Raw genomic sequence first — 23,144 nt, 5'->3', positions numbered from 1 at the left:
TTTTCAGATTTATCCAAACACTTAGTCCAGAATTATGGTGATGTCGAAGAGCTTATGGACGCAGGAAACATCAACCGGACCACCGCCGCCACCGGGATGAACGACGTCAGCAGCCGGTCTCACGCCATCTTCACCATCAAGTTCACGCAGGTGAGGGCCGTCGCCCCGCCCCCGAGCGTGTAGGCAGCGCCGGCTGCGGACTGGTCTGCGCTGAGCTAGGCACCTCGGAGGCGCCCCACTGCTGTTTTCTTGTTCTTTAGACTGTTGAGCTGTGTGATGGTTTCTCTGCCGTTACATTTGAAATGTAGCCCGATGAAGACCCCTAAGACATATTTAGCAGGCTTCTGCCCTGTTCTCCACATAAAAAGAAAAAATAAGGTGCTCTGTGTTTAATTAAGCCAGAGTTTTCATTGTTGCAAGCTCTGTGGTAGGTAATGGGTTGCCAGACAGAGCAGCCGGGGGCCAACGTGAGGAACTCATCACCTTGAGTGGTCTAAGGTGGGTGGTCCTGTATGGCTCCGTGGAATTCACCCCACAATGCTAATTGTGATGATATTAAAGGACAAGGGATGTTTTTAAGTATTAATGTTCTGATCTGGAGGTGGAGAGCGTTTAGAACACACATGGAAATGAAATAATGTTAGGGGGAAATAATGTTAACACCGAGGCCAGTTAAACCAATGAGCCTGAAAGTGTAGGGTCCTCTCGGCGCTCAGCCCGTATTAGGAGTTTGGGGGAGTCTGGCCTGTGTTAGCCATTGAGCATATCAGGTAGAAAGACTTGCATAATTCATGAGGGGGATCAGAGAACAAAGAAGATGAAAAAATTCTCCAAGGTCAATTGGAACAACTCCTGATAAATTCTCCAGAAATGTATCTTTTATTCAGTTGACTGGTTTTTCTCCTGTTTTCTGGTTAATGTGGATTAGGATGTGGCCATCCCTAGTTCCTAAGAGGCTTGCTTTTGTATCAAAATGCAGTAATTTCTTCTTGGCATTTTGGTTCAGACTGTAAAACATAGGTTAAAAGTCTTGGGAAAGTAAGATTTTGGTAAAATTCAGAATCAATATTTAAGATTTTTGCTATTTTATAATTGTGAAACAAATTGTATTTTAACATCAAATAACGGTTGGATGATCTTTCACATAATTGTCTATGTTTATCATATTTTGGAAAACCATTGTGCTTGTCCTGTTCAAGATTTTAGGTGAGAGCAAAACTAATTATTTGTTTACTTACATTTTTCTTTATGGAGTGAGTGCCCCTCAGGGCCTAGCTTCGTTCTCTGCCAGGGTCAGACTCAGCCCTTGTTGAATGAGTGATTTGGATAATGGAATTCGTGGTTCTTCAGAAAGTTTAAGACTCACGTATGGTAGGCTTCTATTGTATCCAGTATAATTATTGTAATCAGGAAGAAGCCCAGTGAAACAACAAAATTAAGAAAAAAAAATCTACCCTGAGAGGTCACAGTGAGGAGTGGAAAATAATTAGAACTTGTTTGGTGGTTTAGTCGCTAAGTCATGTCTGACTCTTGTGACCCCATGGACAGTAGCCTGCCAAGCTCCTCTGTCCGTGAGATTCTCCAGGCAAGAATACTGGAGTGGGTTGCCATTTTCTTCTCCAGGGGATCTTCCCAACCCAGGGATCAAACCAGGGTCTCCTGCATTGTAGGCAGATTCTTTACCAACTGAGCTATGAGGGAAGCCCTTGAACTTGTGTTATAAACACATAAACATATGTGGCAGCCTGGATGGGAGGGGAGTTTGGGGGGGGGATGGGTCCATGTATATGTATGGCTGAGTTACTCTCATGTACACCCAAAATTATCACAACATTGTTAATTTATATTCTGATATAAGAGTCAAAAAAAAAAAGAGTCAACTAAGAATTTGATTGCTAAATATGTTGCCAGTCCAATGCTAGTTATCAGTGAGGATGTAAAAGATTTTGTTCCTGTTAAGAAATAATAATCTAGTTGGGGAGAGAAGATTAATAAGTATGAATGACAGAGAAGAAAAACAAACACACAATGTTATATAAACATTGGTGTCCTTTATACCTCTTCCATTTTGCATTTATATTTTACCATAGGCCAAATTTGATTCTGAAATGCCGTCTGAAACCGTGAGTAAGATCCACTTGGTCGACCTTGCGGGAAGTGAGCGGGCGGACGCCACTGGTGCCACCGGGGTCCGGCTGAAGGAAGGGGGCAACATCAACAAGTCCCTTGTGACGCTGGGAAACGTCATTTCTGCCTTAGGTAGGTTCACACTGGTCTCCTGCCTCCTCTCGTTCTCCATGCTGCATAGTGGCATGAAGAGCTTAGGTTTAATGTTTGTGTTACAAACTAGAGTAATAGCTTCAAGGTTTTTTGAAGCCAAATTCAAGAAGGAAAAAAAACCTTTAATAATTGTCTTTGCCTTCCCCACCTTTTCTTTCTCCCTGCAGCTGATTTATCTCAGGATGCATCAAACCCTCTAGTAAAGAAGAAGCAAGTTTTTGTGCCTTACAGGGATTCTGTTTTGACTTGGTTGTTGAAAGACAGCCTCGGCGGAAACTCTAAAACTATCATGATAGCCAGTAAGAATTTTTGTTTTTTTTCTTCTCAACGTATAGTGTTTCATGTGAATTGATTATAGTTGTTTTAAGTATTTCATTAGGAAGTAGCACCTCTTTATTAAAAAAAAAATAGTTTTCTATTTTGAAGAAAAGTACTTACTGTGATCCAGTTTACAGTATGGTATTATTGACTCTTTCTGCCTCTTCCTGTTTACATTAACTTGCTGTTTTCTTGGTTATGCAAGCTGATATCCGTGCAGGATGATCCTCAGTTGTGCTTAAAGTATAGGACAGAAACTTCCAACTCTGCCAACTCATGCCAACTCTAGACATAAACTAGAAATAACCCAACTTTGTTTTTCTATTTAAAAGCAGAAAATAAGGAATTTAAGATTAAGAATTGAGAGGAAAAAGTGTGGTATATATGATAACAATAATATACATCTATATTTTCACTAATTAACAGGAAGAAGCAGAACAGAGGGGAAATGTGCAAAGGGGAGATAACTGTTGAGAATTTCTCTTCAGCTCCACCCCCACCCTCTTTTCTTGTCTCCGGGTCTCCTCCTGCCCAAGTTGTGCAGTCCCTGTGGAGGCCAGGGGTCTTCCCAGGGGTGTGCACCCCAGATGCAATTGTGTAGTAACTTTAGGTCTAAAGTTTGTTGGGGTTGAGGTGGGGATGTGATCAACCAAAGCTTTGGGAGGAGAAGTGTTAGCTGATCTACAGATTCTTTACAAAAATTATCATACTCTGGGTTTTCATAGGTGGTAGGTTTTGCCAGAACTCTTTCAAAAGGATTTAAATTTCTGCTTTATCTTGAGAAGTGTAAATAGTCTTGAAATACTCTACTTATATGTTCAACAGAGGAAACTCCCTAAGCTGCAATGGAGTGTTTCCAGTCTCGTTTTAGATTTGGTTAGATGGCTGATTCTAAACTTAAGAAGAGTGAAATGGCATTTAATTTGGCATAGTGAGCACCTTTCCTATGAGTCCCAGATAATTTGTAATATTCATGACTGCAGTAATGAATATTTAGTCTATCCAGCAATCTGGGGTTAATCTGACTTTTAAATTACAAAACAACTTTGTGTTAAATGAAACAGAGTGCTGGATAAATTATTTTTTGAATTCATTCTTCACAGCCATTTCACCTGCTGATGTCAATTACGGAGAAACCCTAAGTACTCTTCGCTATGCAAATAGAGCCAAAAACATCATCAACAAGCCTACCATTAATGAGGATGCCAACGTCAAACTCATTCGTGAACTGCGAGCCGAAATAGCCAGGCTGAAGACGCTGCTTGCCCAGGGGAATCAGGTTGGCTTTTTTCTCAGACTTACGGGTAATTTTCTTTGAGTAATGGCATCTATTTCTAGATCTTAATGAGACACTCATCTCGGGAGTCGTATTGATTTGAGTAAATAAGTGCTAAGTAAAGCTTTGAGTGAGTTAGCCCGGTCTCTCCTTAACATCACCCTCCCGTTGGCCTTCGAATTCATTATATGCTCTGTGCTTAAGATTTTATCCACTAAACCCGAGATGATTAACTACCTAATAGTTATCAATTATGGATGGAGATTTAGCATGCAGTAGGATTAGCAGCATAATCTCCATTAGTGCAAGGAAATCGAGGTGCTTGGAGCAATGTTTAAAATTCTACTGAAGCATTTTATGACTTAGATGTATTTTAACAGAATGAGAGACTCATTTGAGCCCCTTTCTGAGTCTGTCTTTGGTACTGCTCCTTACAGCAGTGGTTATAGTGATGCGGGGTCCTGAGACATCCCTGTGGCCTGGCTGAGGTGATGTGCCTGGGCCCCCAGGTGATGGCGGAAACAGCCTTCCTTCAGGATCCTTTGGGGTTTTTGTGAAGGAGCCTTGTCCTTTTCACCATAGTCTTCTGCATGGTGTGTGTAGCAAGCTACGTTCTGTGATGACAGTGTGATCCGTGCTGGTTGGTTTAGACACAGTCAAGAGAGAAAGTCAGGATCACTTTTTAAAACACTCGAGTTAAAGTGGAGTTAGAGATAAAGAGGGACTTACCTGGTGGTTGAATAATTGAGACTGCTTCCAAAGCATGGGGCATGGGTTTGGTCCCTGGCTGGGGAGCTAAGATCCTGCATGCTGCATGATGTGGCCAAGAAAAACAGCCCCCAGCAAAACAAGATACATTTCTTCCCATTTTCCTAACCCATGAATGGATGTCTGAAGTGTATCATTAAAAAAAAAAAAAGAACCCAGCTTTTCTTCAAATGTACAGAGCTGTCTTCAGAGCAGCGTTCCCTCCAGGAGCATGGGGCCCTTGAAGCCCTTGGCATCCTGTGAGCAGTTTGACTCATGAGACTCAACAGGCCAAGAGCCTCACAGAGTTTCCCGCGTCCTGAAAGCCCCGAGAGTCGCTGTCCTCTAAACTGGGGGACTAGAGTGGGCTGGGAACTGATCTCTGCACCTAAAAATAGCTCCACATAATTGTACTCTTTTTTTTTTTAATCTTTTGGGTGTGCTGCTTTGCATATGGGATTAGTACCTTGACCAGGGATCGAACCCTTGCCCCCTGCATTGGCAACTCAGAGTCTTAACCCGGGACCACCAGGGAGGTCCCAGCTGTGCTTACTGATGGGGAACTTCCCTGTGTGTGCGTGGAAGCCTCAGCATGATGAGTCCAGCAGCTCATGATGTTACCAGGCTCGAATCACTGATGACGCCAGCCACAGCTGTCATGTTCATTTATATGCTCTGTTACTGGGATCTTTTTTCAGTGTTTTAAAAATACTTGTCTGAGGTAAACATATAAAGGTGGTTTGATAGAGTTACCCAGACTACTGCGTGTGAAGGGAAGGACTGGAACATTCTTGTAGTTACCATTTAGTAAGTCATGAGAACGGAGGAAAAGAAAGATCAGCCTGTTAAATGTTAAACTGAGAACGTCCTCGAAAGGAGCCTTATCACACCAACGGAAGAACTTCATTCAAACTTTTACAGATTCTGTCTTAGGAATGTCTCAGAGGTGTCGTATATGCCAGTTGCCATATATTTTCTGATCTTCCCTTGTCTTTTTCTTTCATGGCCAAAGACCACCACAGTCATTAAAGGATTATTTTAGTTACTGTAGTTTTGGGGATAAGGATGGAAAAGATTGTTGTCTATTTTAGGATACAGTGAAGAACTCTGAAAAACAATACGTTACAATAAAAACGAGTCCAATTTAAAATAATTTATTGCACCATGAGGCTATAAATTGTTGTGAGACAATACAAGCTTATCCAAAATTAATTAAATTTTTGATGCTCAATAAAATAAGCAGGGGTTCTTAAGCGCTCATTAGAAAAATCTCTGTATAAAATTTTTTGGTGACATTCTTGTTTTCCCACAGTATCCTGTTCCAGATGGCTGCTGTGGTTCATTGAAAATGCTGTTCAAGTCAGAGCTCCATTTTTGGGTTGTTGAAGTACAGCCAGATAAAAGCTCCTGCTTTTAATAATTTTATGTTTAATAATTTGCCAATGCAAAATGCCACGTGTATCAGAATTTCAAAAGCACAGTTTAAACACAGCGAAAGATTCTGACACGTATCTGCTTCTCCTGCTGCATAGATTATAGACAGATAAATGTGTGGTGGTATGTATGTATATATGCATCCATGTGAACGCTGCGCTGAAGAATGACACCCATTCTGAGTGTACGTATCCATGAATTTTCACAAGCTGTATTCACCCATGTGACCTGCATGCTATCAAGAAGCAGAACGTTCCCCAGTGCCCTAGAAGCTCTCTTCACCTTCCTCTCCTAGACCCGCCTGCCCTTCCCCTCAAGGGTACCCTCTATCCTGACTTCTTCAGGCAGGGTTAGTTTTTAGTTTTGCCTCTTTTTGTTCTTTATATAAATGTAATCATGTAGTACATACTCTTGCTCTCGCTTTTATATAAGATCAGATTTATGGCATTGCAACACATAGACCTACAAAAAACCCATTTCATAAGGTTGCAGACGTGCAAGGGTGCTGGCCTGCGGTACAGCCTGGGGAGGTGACAAGTTCAGGGACAAGGGGAAAAGTGACAGTGAGAGCAGAGGACAGACTGAGGGGCCTAATGCGGCCACCGGGAGTGTGCTGGCCCTGGATAATCATGACCAGCTTCCGTCTGAGGCCTTGTGAGATTCCTGCACGGTGGAGCATGTGGGTTCAGATCCATGTATGAGCACCGCTGTGCTGCGCTCCATCACACGCGTGTGTGCCAGCTCACCCATTCTGTTTGATGGGCTTTGGAGATTTTCTCTTTGCTGCTGTTGCTGCTGCTGTGGACTGTCTTCTACGTGTCTTTTTGTGAACATCCAGCTTCATTTCCGGAGAAGGCAATGGCACCCCACTCCAGTGCTCTTGCCTGGAAAATCCCATGGACAGAGGAGCCTGGTAGGCTGCAGTCCATGGGGTCGTGAAGAGTCGGACACGACTGAGCGACTTCACTTTGACTTTTCACTTTCATGCATTGGAGAAGGAAATGGCAACCCACTCCAGTGTTCTTGCCTGGAGAATCCCGGGGACAGGGGAGCCTGGTGGGCTGCCGTTTATGGGGTCGCACAGAGTCAGACATGACTGAAGCGACTTAGCAGCAGCAGCAGCAGCAGCTTCATTTCTGTTAAGTTTATACTTCATTTCTGTTAAGAGTGGAGTCTGTGTGAGAAGGGGTACATAGTGTTTGGTTTTAGTAGATAACTGCAAAATAATTTTTAAAGGTTTTTATACCAACTTATATTCCACCATCAGTATGTGAAAGTGCCAGTTCCTTGCCAGTGCCTGGTGGTATCTGTTTTTCATCATAGGCCATTCTGAGGGGGCATCGTGGTGTCACAGAATGATTGTAGTTTCCGTGTCTCCGATGATTAATGCAGTCAAGCGTTTGGGTATCTTCTCTTTTCACATGTTCTCTTTTGTTATATTTAAAGCATCTTTTCAGACTTCTGCTTTGAGTTTGGCAGAGAGAAAATGTCCATTAACTTTTCTCTCTTAAATGTCTCTGAAGATAGCAAGAAAATTAACAACATAGAAATAGGCAAGAACAGTCCAGGAAGCAAAGAAGGCAATGAGTTAGAGAAGGTGGAAGGAGAAAGGATTTCTCATTTGTGTAGCTGAAGTCGCAGATAAACTTTGAATAATAGCTGTATAATAAAAGTGTCATTATGTGTAAACTTTCAAGGTGGACAGCATCTCAGGGAGGGTCACAGAGTAAAACCAGGTGATAGGGTGTTTGTGAAGATGGGCAAAAGCAGACCAGGTAGTCAAGGAAATGTGAAAGCCTCCGTGGAGGAGAGACAATGAAAAAAAGTCGTGCATATAGATGATTAACAAATGCCCTTCTAGAAATTTATTCTGTTGATACTGCCATGCATACTGTAGGCAACTGGTATAAGATAAGTCCCTGTATCAGTGACTTATCTTCTGGTAAAGCAGAAGATGAGAAAAAACTACCAGTCCATTAAGAGGAAATTGTGGACATAAATTGTTGAATAACCACACAGTGGAGCGCTGTGCGGTGGAACTGGAGTTGTTACAAAGAATAAAATAGATTTATTTGTACTGAGTTTTTCCCAAGATTGTGAGATGAAAAAGGCAATATTCAGAATAGCGTTCATGCTGTTATGTTTGAAAAGCAACATAAGCGCACTTGCATGTGACCAGAATAACTGCACAGTTATGTAGCAGAATGGGTGAGACGGGTTGCCCGTGGCCTGGAGAGGTGGAGAGGGAGACCCCCTTCCATCTTCCTTTCAGGTAGCCTCGTCTGGAGCCCCGTGTTCTGCCTCCGGGTTGTGAGTTACGAATGCAGTCAAAGCCCCCTGTGCCCCACCTGACTGTGTTTCACTCCCCCGTCTCTGCCTTGCCTCGTCCCCCCAGGGTGAACCTGATTTGGGAGTTTATCACTCTCGCATCCATCTTTGCAACACAGATGAGGAAATGGACACAGACTGTGGCCAGCCTCCCTGTCACTGTGTGACCCAGCAGTGGTGTAAAGGACGGTCATTTGCATGTGTCAGTGTGGATAAATCTCAGAACCGTCTGGTTGGATAACCCCTCTTTTTGAACCTGTACTTGGTGCAAATTCAAAACGGAAGAGTCTTTCAGGATCTAGGGATTTAGACTGTTTGATTTTGATAAAATGTCAGCCAGTTACGTGTTTGTCTTTTTCTTTGCCTTTGCTGATTTGTGTTGCAAATGTAGTTTTACCAGGATGCTGTGGTTTTTTGAATATTACGAGGCATGTACCTTGTGGATTAAAGACTTCGTGGTGACTAACACTTTGAGGGAGGTGTGGGAAAATACTTTTCACCTCTGTTTGTTTATATGGCAGTTTTTGATGGTTTACAGTGTCAGGACAGATCGTTCCTCTAGATTATCGGTGTATTCCTCTAGAATACACTCATTGCCTCTGCCTTTTGTGGTTTGCATTGCAGATTGCCCTCCTGGACTCCCCCACAGCCTTAAGTATGGAGGAGAAACTTCAGCAGAATGAAGCCAGAGTAAGTGACACCATAACTTGTTTTTTTTTTTTTTTAATCATAAGTTTCACTATTTTATTTTATTTATTTATTTTTTAAGTTTCACTATTTTAAGTGGATACTTTTTTAGTATTGGGTTAGCCAGAAAGTTTGTTCAGGTTTGTCCCCAAGATGTCATGGGAAAACCCAAACAAACTTTTTGGCCAGCCCAGGACTTGCTGTCTGACTTTCAGTTTCTCTCTTCATGACAGTTAACGCTCCCACCCTGTTTTTAAAGAACCACACTCGCTGACTTCCGGTGTATCTCCTGTGTCCTCTGTGATTTAATAGATGGGGTTTGTCTGGTAGTCAAGGGTTGAATTGGAGAAGGCAGTGGCACCCCACTTCAGTACTCTTGCCTGGAAAATCCCATGGACGGAGGAGCCTGGTGGGCTGCAGTCCATGGGGTCTCAAAGAGTCAGACACGACTGAGTGACTTCACTTTCACTTTTCATTTTCATGCATTGGAGAAGGAAATGGCACCACACTCCAGTGTTATTGCCTGGAGAATCCCGGGGACGGGGGAGCCTGGAGAATCCCGGGGACTGGAGCGCCTGGTGGGCTGCTGTCTCTGGGGTCGCACAGAGTCAGACACGACTGAAGTGACTTAGCAGCAGCAGCAGCAGCGAGGGCTGAATACAGCTGAGACTGGGCCATTGCACGAGGCGGTGAGGCTGCACTTCAGGAAAGGGAGGCTGTGTTCACATGCTGGTCCCCACAGCCTCACCGTGGGGTTTTTTGGCCATCCTTCTACTTATTAGTGGGAATTGCAGCACTTAGGGAATCACTGAATACTCCGTGAAGGTGCTTCGTTGCTTTAAGCAAAGTGGGATTTGAGGCTGGGGGGAGGGTGTTCTGGGCTGAAGCCAGTGTTAGTGCTGGTGCTTTCTGAAAACTAGTTTCACGGATGACCTGCTTCTATACTATCTTTTTTTTTTTTTTTTCTTTTTAAAAGAAAAAGACCTTCTGTGAAAAGAGAAACAGGTATTGATAATGTTTTCAGAGTGGATTTTGTCCACTGTGCCAAATGGTTAAAGCAGATTGAGAAAGAAAATAGGATTCTGTTGGCAAAGCTCTTTCAAGAATACACAGTATTGAAGATACAAATCAAGAGTGTAGTTAGGAACTTGTTGACACTTCCTGGGTAATTATGCTGATTAATTTGCTGATAATAGCATTAGTGAAAACATTAGTTTTTTAACCCCTGTTTTTCTCTTGACATTTTGTATTTTGGTACTTCAGATTTTAATTTTGAGGACTTTGATGGATGTGTCTGGATTGTGTGTGTTCATCACTCAGTTGTATCCAACTCTTTGTTATCCTGTGGACTGTCCCAGCCCACTGGCTCCTCTGTCCCTGAAATTCTCCAGGCAAAGAATACTGGAGTGGGTTGCCATTCTTTCTTCAGGGGATCTTCCTGACCTAGGGATTGAACCCAGGTCTTCTGCATTGCAGGCAGAGTCTTTACCATCTGAGCCACCAGGGAAACCCTTGATGTGTCTGAATATGGTCTTAAATTATTTCTTACTGATAGTTTTCAGGAATACCTAGCAAGTTAATAGAAACCAATAAACATTTTAATTTGAATCGTTATACATGTGCGGACAGACGTGACTCTTGTTAACAACATTTTCTAAATTTTCATCTCTTCCTTTGCTGACCTTTTAAATTTGTTTGCCATCCACTTGGCTGTAAATCTTATCACCTGGTCACATTGTGAGAGGTGCTATCAGACTTTGCTTTTTTTTTTTCTTGAATTTTAAAAATGAAGATTATTTGGTTTAAATTCAGTGGTAAAAGAAACCGAAGGCATACTTACAGTTCTTTGAAAGCTGGAATTATTTGATTGAATTGGAAAAGGATTAATTGGCTTATGTTTCTTTAGGGAGAACTTACCTGTTGGTAAAATCCCAAAGCATGCTTTGTTAAATACTTGGTGTTTCTCAGATAAATTGCCAATGAGAATCTGTTAACTGATTATTATAAATCAGTAAATTCATCACCCCAGTCTCTTCTACGTCTGTAGGGAGAGAAGGTGTAGAAATATTCCCTCTCTGAAAGCTTTTCCAACACAAAAAGCCCTGTGACCCATGGGGTTGGCGTCACTTGAGTGATGAAAGGAGAGCCTGTGTGTGTGGCTGGTCCAGGGGGGCGGGCAGGACAGCCTTGCCTGACAAGTACCAGTGAGCACGAAAAGTTACAGAGGCTCAGTCCTATTTCTTCTCTTACTAAGAAGATGATAGACTTGACATTAATAACTAAAGAAGACGTGTGTATGTGCTTAGTCACTCAGTTGTGTCTGACTCTGTGACCCCCTGGACTGTAGCACACAGGCTTCTCTGTCTGTGGGGATTCTCCAGGCAAGAATACTGGAGTGGGTTGCCATGCCCTCCTCCAGTGGATCCTTCCAGCCCAGGGATCAAACCCAGGTCTCCTGCACTGCAGGCAGATTCTTTACAGTCTGAGCCACCAGGGAAGCCCAAGAATACTGGAGTGGGTAGGCTACTTCTCCAGGGGATCTTCCCAAACCAGGAATTGAACTGGGGTCTCCTGCATTGCAGGCATATTCTTTACCAGCTGAACTACCAGGGAAGCCCAGTTAAAGAAGATATATTTTTAAAACCTTTTGTTTTGTATTGGGGTATAGCTGATTAACAAACAGTGTTGTGATAGTTTCAGGTGAACAGTGAAGGGATTCAGCCGTACATACACATGTATGCATTCTCCCCCACACCCCCTCCCATCCAGGCTGCACATCACGCTGAGCAGAGTCCGCTGTGCTGTACAGCAGGTCCTTGCTGGTTATCCATTTTAAATACAGCAGTGTGTACATGTCCTTCCCAAGTTCCCTAACTACCCACCCTCCTCTCTCGCCCCAGCCTGCAACGATAAGTTCATTCTCCTTCTCTAAGCCTCTTCCTGTTTTGTAAATAAGTTTATTTGTATCATTTTAAGGAAGATATTTTATTTTAAAAAAAATGCTACCTTAGAACTCCTGTAGTTGTTTGCGGTAAGTGTTCTGTTGCTCAGCCGTGTCCAACCTTGTCCTAGCGACCCCAAGGACAGCAGCCCATTAGGCTCCTCTGTCCATGGGATTCTCCAGGCAAGAATGCTGGGGTGGGTTGCCATTTCCTTCTCCAGGGTGTTTGCGGTAAATCGAGGAGTAAAATGTCTAGCCGTTGAATGAACAAGGTGAGTGAGAGGTGTTTTGGTTTTGCTCTCGGATAAACTATCACTCCAGTCCCTCCTTTTTTGTCAGTAATGAACACAGCCTTTCTTGAAGGTTGCTGACTCACGTCCTTTCTGTTTATGATACCTAAGGCCTGTGGAAAGCATCTTCCTCTTAGCATTGAGCACGTAATCCAGTGTATGCTGTGCTTCCACTTTGACCTGGTTGAACAGGGTAACTTACTGGTAGGGAGACCAGTCAGGTGAACTGGGATGGCGTCTGCTGCTGGGTGGGGAGGTGGCAGGAACACTGAAGGGCGGAAGGGAAGAGGCTTCGGGAGGGTGTGTGCCCCGCACTCCCCCAGCCCCGCGGAGGTCACTCGCTTTTAATCCGAAGTATATTCCTTTTGACAGAATTTTCCATTCTTTTTTTCTACCTCTCAATCAGGTATCACTTTACTTCTTAATGACTCACTCACTCAGGTCATTAAAAAAGTTGTGTGGAACTAGCAGAGTATTTTCATTAACTGAGAAGCTATTTCCAACTGTGCTGTGTTTGACAGTGGGGGATATTTTCTCCCTTAAGTTACTGCAGACTGGAAAGAAGCTGATTATTATCAAAAAGATATTTTTACCTTTACTAAGAGTCAGTTAAGGAGCTACCTTTAAAAAAAAAGATAAAGTGATATTTATAAACCTTATTAATTAGCTACAAAAGCAGATTATCTCCTAAAAGATAATGGCAGTTTCCAAGGTGATTTAATCATCACATCTAATTAGAAAGTAAAGTAAATCACCATTTCTTAGGACCTAAAGTATAATCAGGAAAAATTAACCCATGTAATGGGATGGTGGCATCTTTGAACGTGTAATTTTGGTTAATATCCAAGGAAGCAGCTTTTATTTAAGTGCACCTTGAAAAAGACTGCTGTAAAGCTCTAGGCAGCTTGACAGATTTTTTTTCTGTTCTTTCCTTTGCCGTAATGTAGGTTGTAGGGTGAGATCAGCTAGTTTGATTTATATTTGGTAATGGTACTCTGCAGCATTGCTATCTAATTTAAAAAGGTATAGTATGTTCTTCTATAATCTATAAAAGTTTGAAAACTTTCAAAAGAAAATCACAGTAATTTTTTTATAGAGCAATGACGTTTATATTTTTTTTTTCTTTTAGGTTCAAGAATTGACCAAGGAATGGACAAATAAGTGGAACGAAACCCAAAATATTTTGAAAGTAAGGACTGTAAAAAGGTGTCATAATCTTACTGTGCTTGCTTCAGTAGGTAAACTCCTTCCTTTCTCTGTCAAACGTGGCACTTGTGTGCTTTGTTGGGCTGGGACTCTGGTTGGATTTTAAAGGAACAGAAAAGGGAGCTATTAGCCATTAAAGCTGTGTGTTTAGAGACGGTGCTCATACTTAAGGCATTTCCTCTCACTTGTGGAGTTTTTTCCATTTTTGACTCAACATATGTTAAATTCCGTTTAATATTCAAGGGCTCCCACTTTGTCTTTCTGCTTTTTGTTAAACTCAATATAAAAGCAATGTGTTTAAAAAAATGTGAAATGGATAGCCAGTGGGAGTTTGATGTGTGATGCAAGGCACCCAGAGCTGGTGCTCAGTGACAGCCCGGAGCCTTGGGGTGGAAAGGAAGGTAGGAACAGGGTTCAGGAGGGAGGGGACACGTGTGCGCCTGAGGCCGGTTCATGTTGATGGCGATGTATGGCAGAAACCATCACAATACTGTAAAGTAGTTATCCTCCAGTTAAGATACATGAATTACAAAAAAAAAAACTTCCCTTGGCAATACTGTAGAGTATGTGTGTAGCGTGCTAGACTTCAGAAGTTTCCCAACTACTGATTTCCTACTGGAATTATTCTTTTCCTGTGTGTCTTAAAGGCTAGGCAGTGATGGGCTGTATTTTTGGCAAGATTCATGGTGAAAAGATGTCAGTAATAGCCTCCATGGTTCATACTTTATGCTTCAAAATACACGTTTCTTTGTGGTCCCATTTTTTTTGCTGAGTTGGTAGGAAACTTGTGTCATCTGTGGAGGATCAGCCATGTCAGGTTTGAGGTTCAGCCTGGAATTTCACGCTTTGATAGCGTCTGTCTGTCCTTACACATGAGAGAAGGTGATTCAGAGATGATTACTGAATCCTGGTTTTTTTTTAAGATCTGTGGAGGTAAAACTTTCTCAGAGGACTGAGGCCTCCCTTGAACATTGGTGAGGATGATGAGGTTTAGCTGTGTGTCTTTGCAGAACCCTGAGGTGGATGGCCTTCACGTGAGGAGGGAGCAGCAGGTGACCATTGCACAGAGTTGAAGGGGGAGCTTCTGAAGGCCTGGGATAGCCACTGAGCTACTCGGTCTGAGAGTGGGGTCTGCATCATCTTATGAAAGCTTCCTTGTACCATATAGGCAGCCTGGCCTGCTCTGGGGGCTACAACGCTTATTGCTCACGAGCAGAGTTGAGCTGCAGTCCTCAGTAGCCGTGGATCGTGGTGGTCCCAGAGACATTCTTTCCAGCTCTGAAAAGGGCTGCAGTAAGTAAGACTTCTACATCCAGAATTTCTTTGCTTTCCTCCTGATGATGATGATAGCGTCATGTTATTTTAAGGTACTTTCTCAGTGTTTGTTTTGTTGAGAGGTTTTCGTGCAGGAAAACTGAGCAAAGACTTTAGTTGCATTTCTTGAGAGTTGGGTGGGAATAAGCTCGGGCAGAGATGAAACTATTCATCATCGTCTCTGTTGCACCCGTTTGGAGGTGTCGGGCTGCAGCCCCAGTGTTAAGAAGCCCGATCGTTGGACTGTTCATGGCATGATGTATACTTTCCTCAGCAAATTTACCCGAGAGGACTAAAATCTGCTGCACATAAGGAAAAGAGAAATCAAGTCATTAGCTATTTGCAAAGCCACTGGTGTGCGTTGTGCCTTATAGCACAGGAGGCGGTGCAGCAGTGAACGTGAAGATGTCAGCCCACCCTTGCTGCCGGGTCTCTCTTTGTCACTGTGCTGGGGGTTTTATAATAGCGCTGCAGAGCTGTCCACACTGAGAGTCACCATGGTGAACCCCTGAACCTTTTCTGATGCTTTTTATCCAAATGTTATTCTGGACCCTGAAGCTAAATAAATCCTCTTCCAATTTCAGCTCTGTTTTTCATAAATCTCACTATTTTTATCTTTTATTAACTTTTGAGATGAGAAGACTAGCGAGGTGTTATGTGCTCAGTGTTGAAAGTTATGAAAAGGGCTCATGATGTTTCAGATTTTTCCCTTCTTTTGACCCAGCAAGCCCTTTTTAGATCTCTCTACTGGTGTCTGTGTTTTAAACCCGTAGTTGCTTTCTGCTCACGTTTGGTATTTTAAGAGCTGTCTTCATCTCTTATTGGAAGACAGCACCTGAGGGCTGAGGTGAAGAAAACGGCTACTCAGATGCTTTTGAAAACATTCTTTGGAAACTGACGGGGAAAGAGATTGCTTTGCGATGAGTTTGTGTCTGTTCAGTTTGTGAATCTTCCTGGTATTTTTGCTGCCCGAATGTTCCTTCATCAGCTCTTGTTCCAGTCATGCTACAGAGAACCCACTCCAGTCCAGTGGCTTAAAACAACATGCCCTGTCCCTCGTGCCTGTGCATGTTGGCTGCGTGGCTGGTCTGGCTGGGTTTGGATTCAGGCTTCGGGTGGGTTCCAGGTCAGTCTCTCACTCTCTGGGACTAGCTGGTTGTCCTAGGAATGGTCTGTGGTCATGGCCAATGTAGAATCAGGCACACCTGGTCTCGCAAGCACATTTCAAGCATCTCCTCATATCGTGATGGAAGCAAGTCTGAACAGAAAGTCAAGGGGGTGGGTGAAGTGTATTTCCCCCTCGGGGCTGTGGCAAGGGTGTAAAGGTGTAATCTTGCTTTGAGATCAGTGGTTTAATCGACCTGTGCCCCTGATAAAATACGAATCTTCAATTCTGGGACCTTGTTTTTCCACTGCATTTGCTTGTTTCTAGAGATGAGCCCAGTGAGACAGTAGATTCCCAGTATCATCTCCACCATAGTGCTGATTGTTTACTTTGCCGACTTGTCAGTATCATCCCTTCTAAGCCCTGAATCCTGAACATCCAAGGAGAGACCTTTGGAGAGAAGACTGAGAGTGAAACCGTCTGGGGGACTGAAGGGCGATACAGGATGCTTCAGTGCCTCTTGGCACACTAGGAGCTGGCCTTGTGGCTTTTTCTTTCCTGAGCTCTCAGGCGCTAAGAAACTCAGACGCTCAGAGTGACTTTGTCCCCTTCTTTGTGATCTGGTCTGGGGCCTTCCTTGCTGGGGATGAGTGAAGTCTCAGGCGTGTTGAGTGGGGTGAAGAGGGGATGAAAGGTGCTCTGATGAGATGCTGGGTGTTTGAAGCTGGGCACGTGACGCCGTGGTGATAATTGCACGAGCCTGGGGCTTTGACCTTCCAGCTCCATCTCAGGCTTCAGTTCTCTTCCCGAGTCACTCGTGGGTTGTGACACTTACCCACAGGGTCATGTCCCCTCATCCCCAGCTTGAAAGTCAGGGTGGATGGCAACCTCTTCCTTATACCCAGGTCTTGAGGCGAGAGGTGATAAAGTGCTTGGGATTAGGATGCAAGTAGCTGATGAGAGTGTAAAGTGTGTTGACCTTGAAGAGACATTTCTTAGGTGGGTAGTGATGTGGGCTTTATCATCCTCTGCCGCTCACACTGTATATCCACTCTTTTGCCTGTTAATCTCGCTTCCTCATTTTCATTAATCTTCCTTTCTAGAAATTAAAGTCTGGACCCCCTTGTTGGTCCCCAGAGGCACTGAGCTCCTTCCCAGTTCCATAGTTGCATCTGCCTTTAGCTCCTGGTCTCCCCCCGCCTGGCCAGAGGCCTCGCTGGTCCCTGTCCGCACTGGGTGTTGGGTTCTGGGGTCTCCCGGCCTTTGCCTGTGCTGCTCCATCATCTCAGGTCCTCCCCTTTCCACGCCCATCAGAATCCACCATGAAGCTCTTTCTGATCCCTCTTCTCTCCCACTTTTCAGGTGGAATGATTTTGTCTTCCTCTGGCTTTTGGTTCTGTCTCTTTCACAGCATTCATCATAATTGGAGTTTGGTGATCTTGGTTTCTCCCTCTAAGCAGGAGCAGGACCTGGGCTCGGACTATGTCCTTATCATTCTGTGTCCCAGCTCCTAGAAACTCAACTGTTTCTCACAGAGCAGGCGTACAGTGAAAACTTACTGGTAGTAGTAGTATCAGGGAACTAAAGCAAAATCTTTATATTAGTTTGCTAGGACTATCAGACAGAGAAGGCAATGGCACCCCACTCCAGTACTCCTGCCTGGAAAATCCCAAGGATGGAGGAGCCTGGTAGGCTGCAGTCCATGGGGTTGCTAAGAGTTGGACACGACTGAGTGACTTCACTTTCACTGTTCACTTGCATGCATTGGAGAAGGAAATGGCAACCCACTTCAGTGTTCTTGCCTGGAGAATCCCAGGGACGGGGGAGCCTGGTGGGCTGCCGTCTCTGGGGTCACACAGAGTCAGACATGACTGAAGCGACTTAGCAGCAGCAGCAGCAGCAGCAGGACTATCAGAACATCACAGACTTGAGGCCTAAGCAGCAGACATTTATTTGCTTGCAGTCCTGGAGGCGAGAAGACCAAGATCAAGGTCTCTCTAGAGTAGGCTTGTCCTGAAGCCTCCCTCTCTCCTTGGCTTATGAACACTGCCTGCCCTCTGGGCCTCATGTGGCCTTCTCTCTGTGTGCCTGTGGCCCTGGTCACCCTCTGCAGCCTAATCTCCTTTTCTTGTAAAGACATTGGTCAGATTGGACTAGGGCTCAGCCCCATGGCTTCTATTTTAACATAATTATCTGTTTAAGGGCTATATCTCCGAAAACAACCACATCCTGAGATACTGGGGCTCCGGGGTTCAGCATTTGAGCTTTTAGGGGGACATATTTCAGCTCGTAACAGCCATGACCCGCACACACCTGTGAGCTAGCGGGGAAGGTAATGCGGCGTGTTGTGCAGGCAGCAGCCCTGCTCTGGAGCTCCTGCCTGTGCATTCCATCCTGTTTTCCTTATTCCATTTGAAAGGCTCATAGGCGACTGTGTTCTTCATCCTTGGAAGGAATGTGGCCGCGTTCCTGTTGGTTACAGTCCAGTTCATCCCTGGGTCAGTTAGGTTTTGCCGCTCCGTGTATGGTTCCTGGACCAGCAGCATCAGTATCGTCCGTGTGCTGGTTGGAAGCGCAGGTGCTCTGTCTCACCGCGGGCTCCAAAGTCGGAACCTGTGTGTTAATGAGATGTCCGGCTGACGCGTCCGCACGTCCCAGTGTGTATTGGACCTGAAAAGCTGGGGCAGGAAAGGTGAGGCCATTCTGGACTCTCTTGCCCTCAGTCTCCTGCTCTGACCTGTATCATGGGGAGCTACCGAGCGGGCTGCCCTGTGCCCAGTGAGCTTTGCTGTGAAGGGTTGGAGGGAGGAACCAGACCTCTCTCATGCCATTTCCTTGAAGAATCCTTGGCGTGGTACCGCCTGGCGATACAGCCCTGACTTCCAGAATCTCCTCCTGACCTGCCCCTCCTCCTGGGGCGGTGCTGGTTTCCTGGCCTTGTCAGCTTGTGAGTGGCCTCACCAGCTCCACCGGCTGCCCAGCTCTGCCATCAGCACGGTAACCAGCTCCCTGTCTTAAAGTCCCCAGGGATGTGAACACCTGGCATTTCTGTCTGATGCTGGGCACTGCCAGCTGCTCAGAATCTTCGGCTGCCCCAGTGCGTTTTTCATTCTGGCTGAACTTGTCTTTAGCTGCGGTATCTGTTGGCTCTTGGAACTTAATGTCATGATGAATTGGCTTCTACCAGGCCTGGGGTCGCTGCGTTCCCAGGGCATTCATGTCAGCCCCTCTTTCCATGGCTTCCACGTGGCATCGGCTGCTTTGTATTTGGGATGGTTTATAAGGGGACTACTTAATATCCTGCCCTTCTGGCCTGGCTTTGTACGTCTTACTGCTGATGAATTTTTTCAAGTCACGTGGAATCCCTCCATCTATTGACCCCCCTCACCCCCAGCCCCTCTCCCCCCAACCCCATCCAGTATGCACCTTTTTAGTTTGTCTGCTCAGGATGCATTTTCGTTTCTCTGTTCTAACGTCTTCTAAATGATTAAAATGGAACTTTCAGAGGTAGTTTTTAATCTGACTTTATTATCTGACTTCCAAATAACGCGTTGAGCTCTGTGCTTCGGGATAAGTCGCAGCCAGCGTGGGCCGCGTGGGCAGCTCTTGGGCATCGGGCAGCTGGCCTGGCAGAAGGGCCCGTGGCTCTGTCTGTGCAGGTCTGTCCAGGGCTGGGCTGCTGTGCGGATGCTCACAGCCCGGAGGTTATGTTCTGTCGAATCCTGTAGCAGGGGTTATTCTTCCCAGTTCTCAGCAAACAGGGTCCCCTCCTTACTGCAGGCGTGTCCTTGGATTCTCTAGCGCGTGACCAGCTTGTGTTCTCATGGCCCTCTCGGGCCGTCTGACTGGTTTGGCACGGGGTGTGGGGAGGGAGCAGGCTGCTCACGTGCAGAGGCTGTCCCTGCAGAGGCTTGTCCTTGAAAAGTGGGTGATGTGTTGAATTAAAGTGTCTTTTTTTTTTTTTTCCCCTAGGCATTATTTGGAGTTTTTTTCTTACGATAATGTTGAATTGAATTGGAGGATGGTACATACTTGAATCTACATCATGATGCGTTCCTAACACATGATTTCAGCTTAACTTGTGCCAGTGTCTTAAGATTCTGTCTCTGAAGAGGCAGGAGTATCTCACACATTGACGGAGAAATTTTTTTTGTTGTTGTTCTTTCAGAATGTTTTGACTAATAAGAAATAGAGTAATATGAAATTGGAATCGTTGACTGGCTTTAGATTTTCTGAGTTCAAATTTCTTGGAGAGGCATACTTTAAACCAACTTATTTCCATTTTATGATAGAATCTATCAGCTGAACTTTTGTCTCTGGAAGATTACAGAAACCTATCAAAGAATTTCCTCCTGCTGTCTGCGGTTTTCCATTTCACGGAGGAGACGTGTGCTGGGGAGGGTAATGGATATGGAGGGAGCGCGGATTCCTGGGGCTGATGCTGGGCAGGCTTGACGCCAGCCAGGTCATGGACCTCTGAATTCCTGCTGCACAGGGCCCTGGATGTTCTGGTTTCTAGATAACCCACGGACAAACCAGTGGAGAGGTGACATCTTCTGTGGCCGGTGTCTCCATTTGTATCAGTTAAACTTGACCTCTTCCTGGTATAAGAACTGAACCTGGGGGTAGCTCTAGGATAGCATTCTGTTTACAGGCATTGATTTTGCTCAGCTTTCGGATAAAGAGGAGACAACTCTTTCAGCGATGCGTCACCCTCCTTATTAGCAACCATCTGGGAATTTGATGGTTCAAAATTCTGACCTTAGACAGTCACACGTACTGATTGCAACTTTACGAGAGAAATTGTTTGTCTCCCTGCTTCAGCATGCAGATTGATGTGAATGAGTCTGTGTCTGGACAGAAGTTAACTGTCAGTACCCCTGGTGCGAAGCCCCTTGTCTTTTTGTAGTGCATTCACACATACTGCCTTGCTGGCTGGTTCTCAGTCTGAAGCAAGAGGAAAAAAGACATTCAGTTCAGTTCAGTTCAGTTGCTCAGTCGGGTCCGACTCTTTGCAACCCCATGAATCGCAGCACGCCAGGCCTCCCTGTCCATCACCAACTTCTGGAGTTCACTGAGACTCACGTCCATCGAGTCAGTGATGCCATCCAGCCATCTCATCCTCTGTCTTTGACTCCATCCCTTCATTCTTTCTGGAGTTATTTCTCCACTGATCTCCAGTAGCATATTGGGCACCTACTGACCTGGGGAGTTTCTCTTTCAGTATCCTATCATTTTGCCTTTTCATACTGTTCATGGGGTTCTCAAGGCAAGAATACTGAAGTGGTTTGCCATTCCCTTCTCCAGTGGACCACATTCTGTCAGATCTCTCCACCATAACCCGCCCGTCTTGGGTTGCTCCATGGGCATGGTTTAGTTTCATTGAGTTAGACAAGGCTTACTGCTCTTTATATATTAATGGTACGCAGTTGCTAGTTTGTCGACTTCTCTGGTTGTTAATTTCAATCAGACTCTTGTGTTCTCTGCTTTCTAAAGTTCCACTTTTGTACCTGTTTTTTTTTTAATATAAAAGGCAAAGTAATCAAGTTCATTGTGCTCTGAAACCGGGGTTTGATAATTAATAGAGGAGATGACTGTCGGTGCCTTCGCGCTGGAGGTTGATTGAGGATGTGGCAGAGTCAGAGGCTCAGCGAGCTGTTCTCAGGACCAGCTCTGATGCTGTTAGTAATGCCAGTGCTACCTTATTTTCTCTGGCAGTTTTCATCTTGAAGGAGCTGCTCATAAATAAAAGTATTGCAAGTGTATGTAGGTTCTTACTTTTGAATAACGTTTCTTGGAACAGAAGGCTCAGAAATAAGTCAAATGCGCCCTGTTAAATGTTGGAACCACGTGATAAATTATTTTGAATACATAGGGGATTTTCCTTCTGATGTTTTGCAGTGAGGCATGCACGCTGACGGGCTCTTACTGCATATTTATAGCTGCAGTCAGGGAGGAAAGGATTGCCTTGGTCATATGGAAGTAATGGTTTATGTGCACCTGAGCTCTCTGGAGGTGCTGAACTGTAGGAACTTGGTTTTGTTGGCAGGAAAGCTTAAACAGTGACCATTTCATGGTACAATCAGTTTATTGTTCCTGTCACCCAGAAACACACTTAACTCCCCTTGGAGGAGTCCTCGGAGTTGTGAGTCTGCAGAGGAGCGAGGAGGTGGTCCTCCTCCTGCCTGGCTTGATGCCTGTGTCTGTGCATACCCTAACCTTGGTCCCTTTGACCTTTCTGTGTCTCAGAATCTCTCTGTGAGATGCAGACAGTAATACTACCTGTCGTATGAGGTGAGTCCAGCGCATAGTCAGTATTGTAAGCATTACAGTAATATTGGCCAGTTCTTCCTTTATTTTTCTTATTGAGGTACTGTTGACATCTAACATTGTATTAGTTTCAAGTGTACAACATAACAGTTCAGTGTTTGTGTGTTTTGCGAAGTGATCACCACAGTAAACATAGTTAACATTCTTCAGCATCATTTCTTGTTTTTTTTTCACATAATGAGAACCTTTAAGATCTACTCTCTTAGCAACTTTCACACATGCAAGAGGTTTTATTAACTGTTCATTGCATCCCCAGGACTTATTCATCTTATAGCTGAAAGTCTGTACCTTTTGACCATGTTCACTTATTCCACTTCACATTACCACCCTGTGTAAAAAAGTGTGAAAGTGAAAGTTGTTTAGTCATGTTCAACTCTGCGACCCCGTGGACTGTAGCCCGCCAGGCTCCTGTGTCCATGAAATTCTCCAGGCAAGAATACTGGAGTGGGTTGCTATGTCTTCCTCCAAGCGTCTTCCCAACCCAGGGATTGAACCCCGTCTCGTGCATTGGAGGCAGATTCTTGACTGTCTGAGCCACCAGTGGCAGCCACCAAACCACTAATCTGTGAGATCAGGTTTTTTTTTTTTTTTTCAGATTTCACATATAGTTCACCGTTTTTTTCTTGTTTTATTTTCTCAAAATCCATCTTTTCCAAATCCATATGTAAAACTGGCTTGACAATAATATATGTCTTCTCATTGGCCAGAAAAATCAGAAATTATATATACGCAAACTTTTTTTAAAAAGTATAGTTTTATGCAGCTACAATGGGGCATTACTTATAAGGCATTTTATTATGTAGTGTTTTATGTTTGTTTGTTAATTTCAAATAACAGAAAACCCAGTTCCAGACTGGCTTATACGGTAAAAGAGTGGTGGTCAGGTGG

General features: G+C 44.4%; 1 protein-coding gene and 1 non-coding gene across 10 annotated transcripts in view; both read left to right on the top strand.

Moving 5' to 3' along the window:
• Positions 1 to 23,144, top strand: part of KIF16B (kinesin family member 16B) — a 309,240-nt gene that overhangs the window by 66,719 nt on the left and 219,377 nt on the right. For all 9 annotated transcript variants that reach the window (XM_025000913.2, XM_025000912.2, XM_059892889.1 and 6 more), the window contains exons 7-12: positions 8 to 150; positions 2,091 to 2,259; positions 2,448 to 2,579; positions 3,702 to 3,877; positions 9,008 to 9,073; positions 13,431 to 13,490. In XM_025000913.2, the coding sequence (XP_024856681.1) occupies positions 8 to 150; positions 2,091 to 2,259; positions 2,448 to 2,579; positions 3,702 to 3,877; positions 9,008 to 9,073; positions 13,431 to 13,490 (746 nt within the window). The remainder of the gene's footprint in view (positions 1 to 7; positions 151 to 2,090; positions 2,260 to 2,447; positions 2,580 to 3,701; positions 3,878 to 9,007; positions 9,074 to 13,430; positions 13,491 to 23,144) is intronic.
• MIR2285DJ (microRNA mir-2285dj) lies at positions 9,197 to 9,254 on the top strand. Its single transcript, NR_162416.1, has one exon. It is a non-coding gene; the product is annotated as a microRNA mir-2285dj (primary transcript).

The sequence above is a fragment of the Bos taurus genome, chromosome 13 (genome assembly GCF_002263795.3).
Source record: "Bos taurus isolate L1 Dominette 01449 registration number 42190680 breed Hereford chromosome 13, ARS-UCD2.0, whole genome shotgun sequence".
NCBI classification, from domain to species: Eukaryota; Metazoa; Chordata; class Mammalia; order Artiodactyla; family Bovidae; genus Bos; species Bos taurus.
Note: the sequence above shows the minus strand (reverse complement) of the source record. Positions and strands in the feature narration are given on the sequence as shown.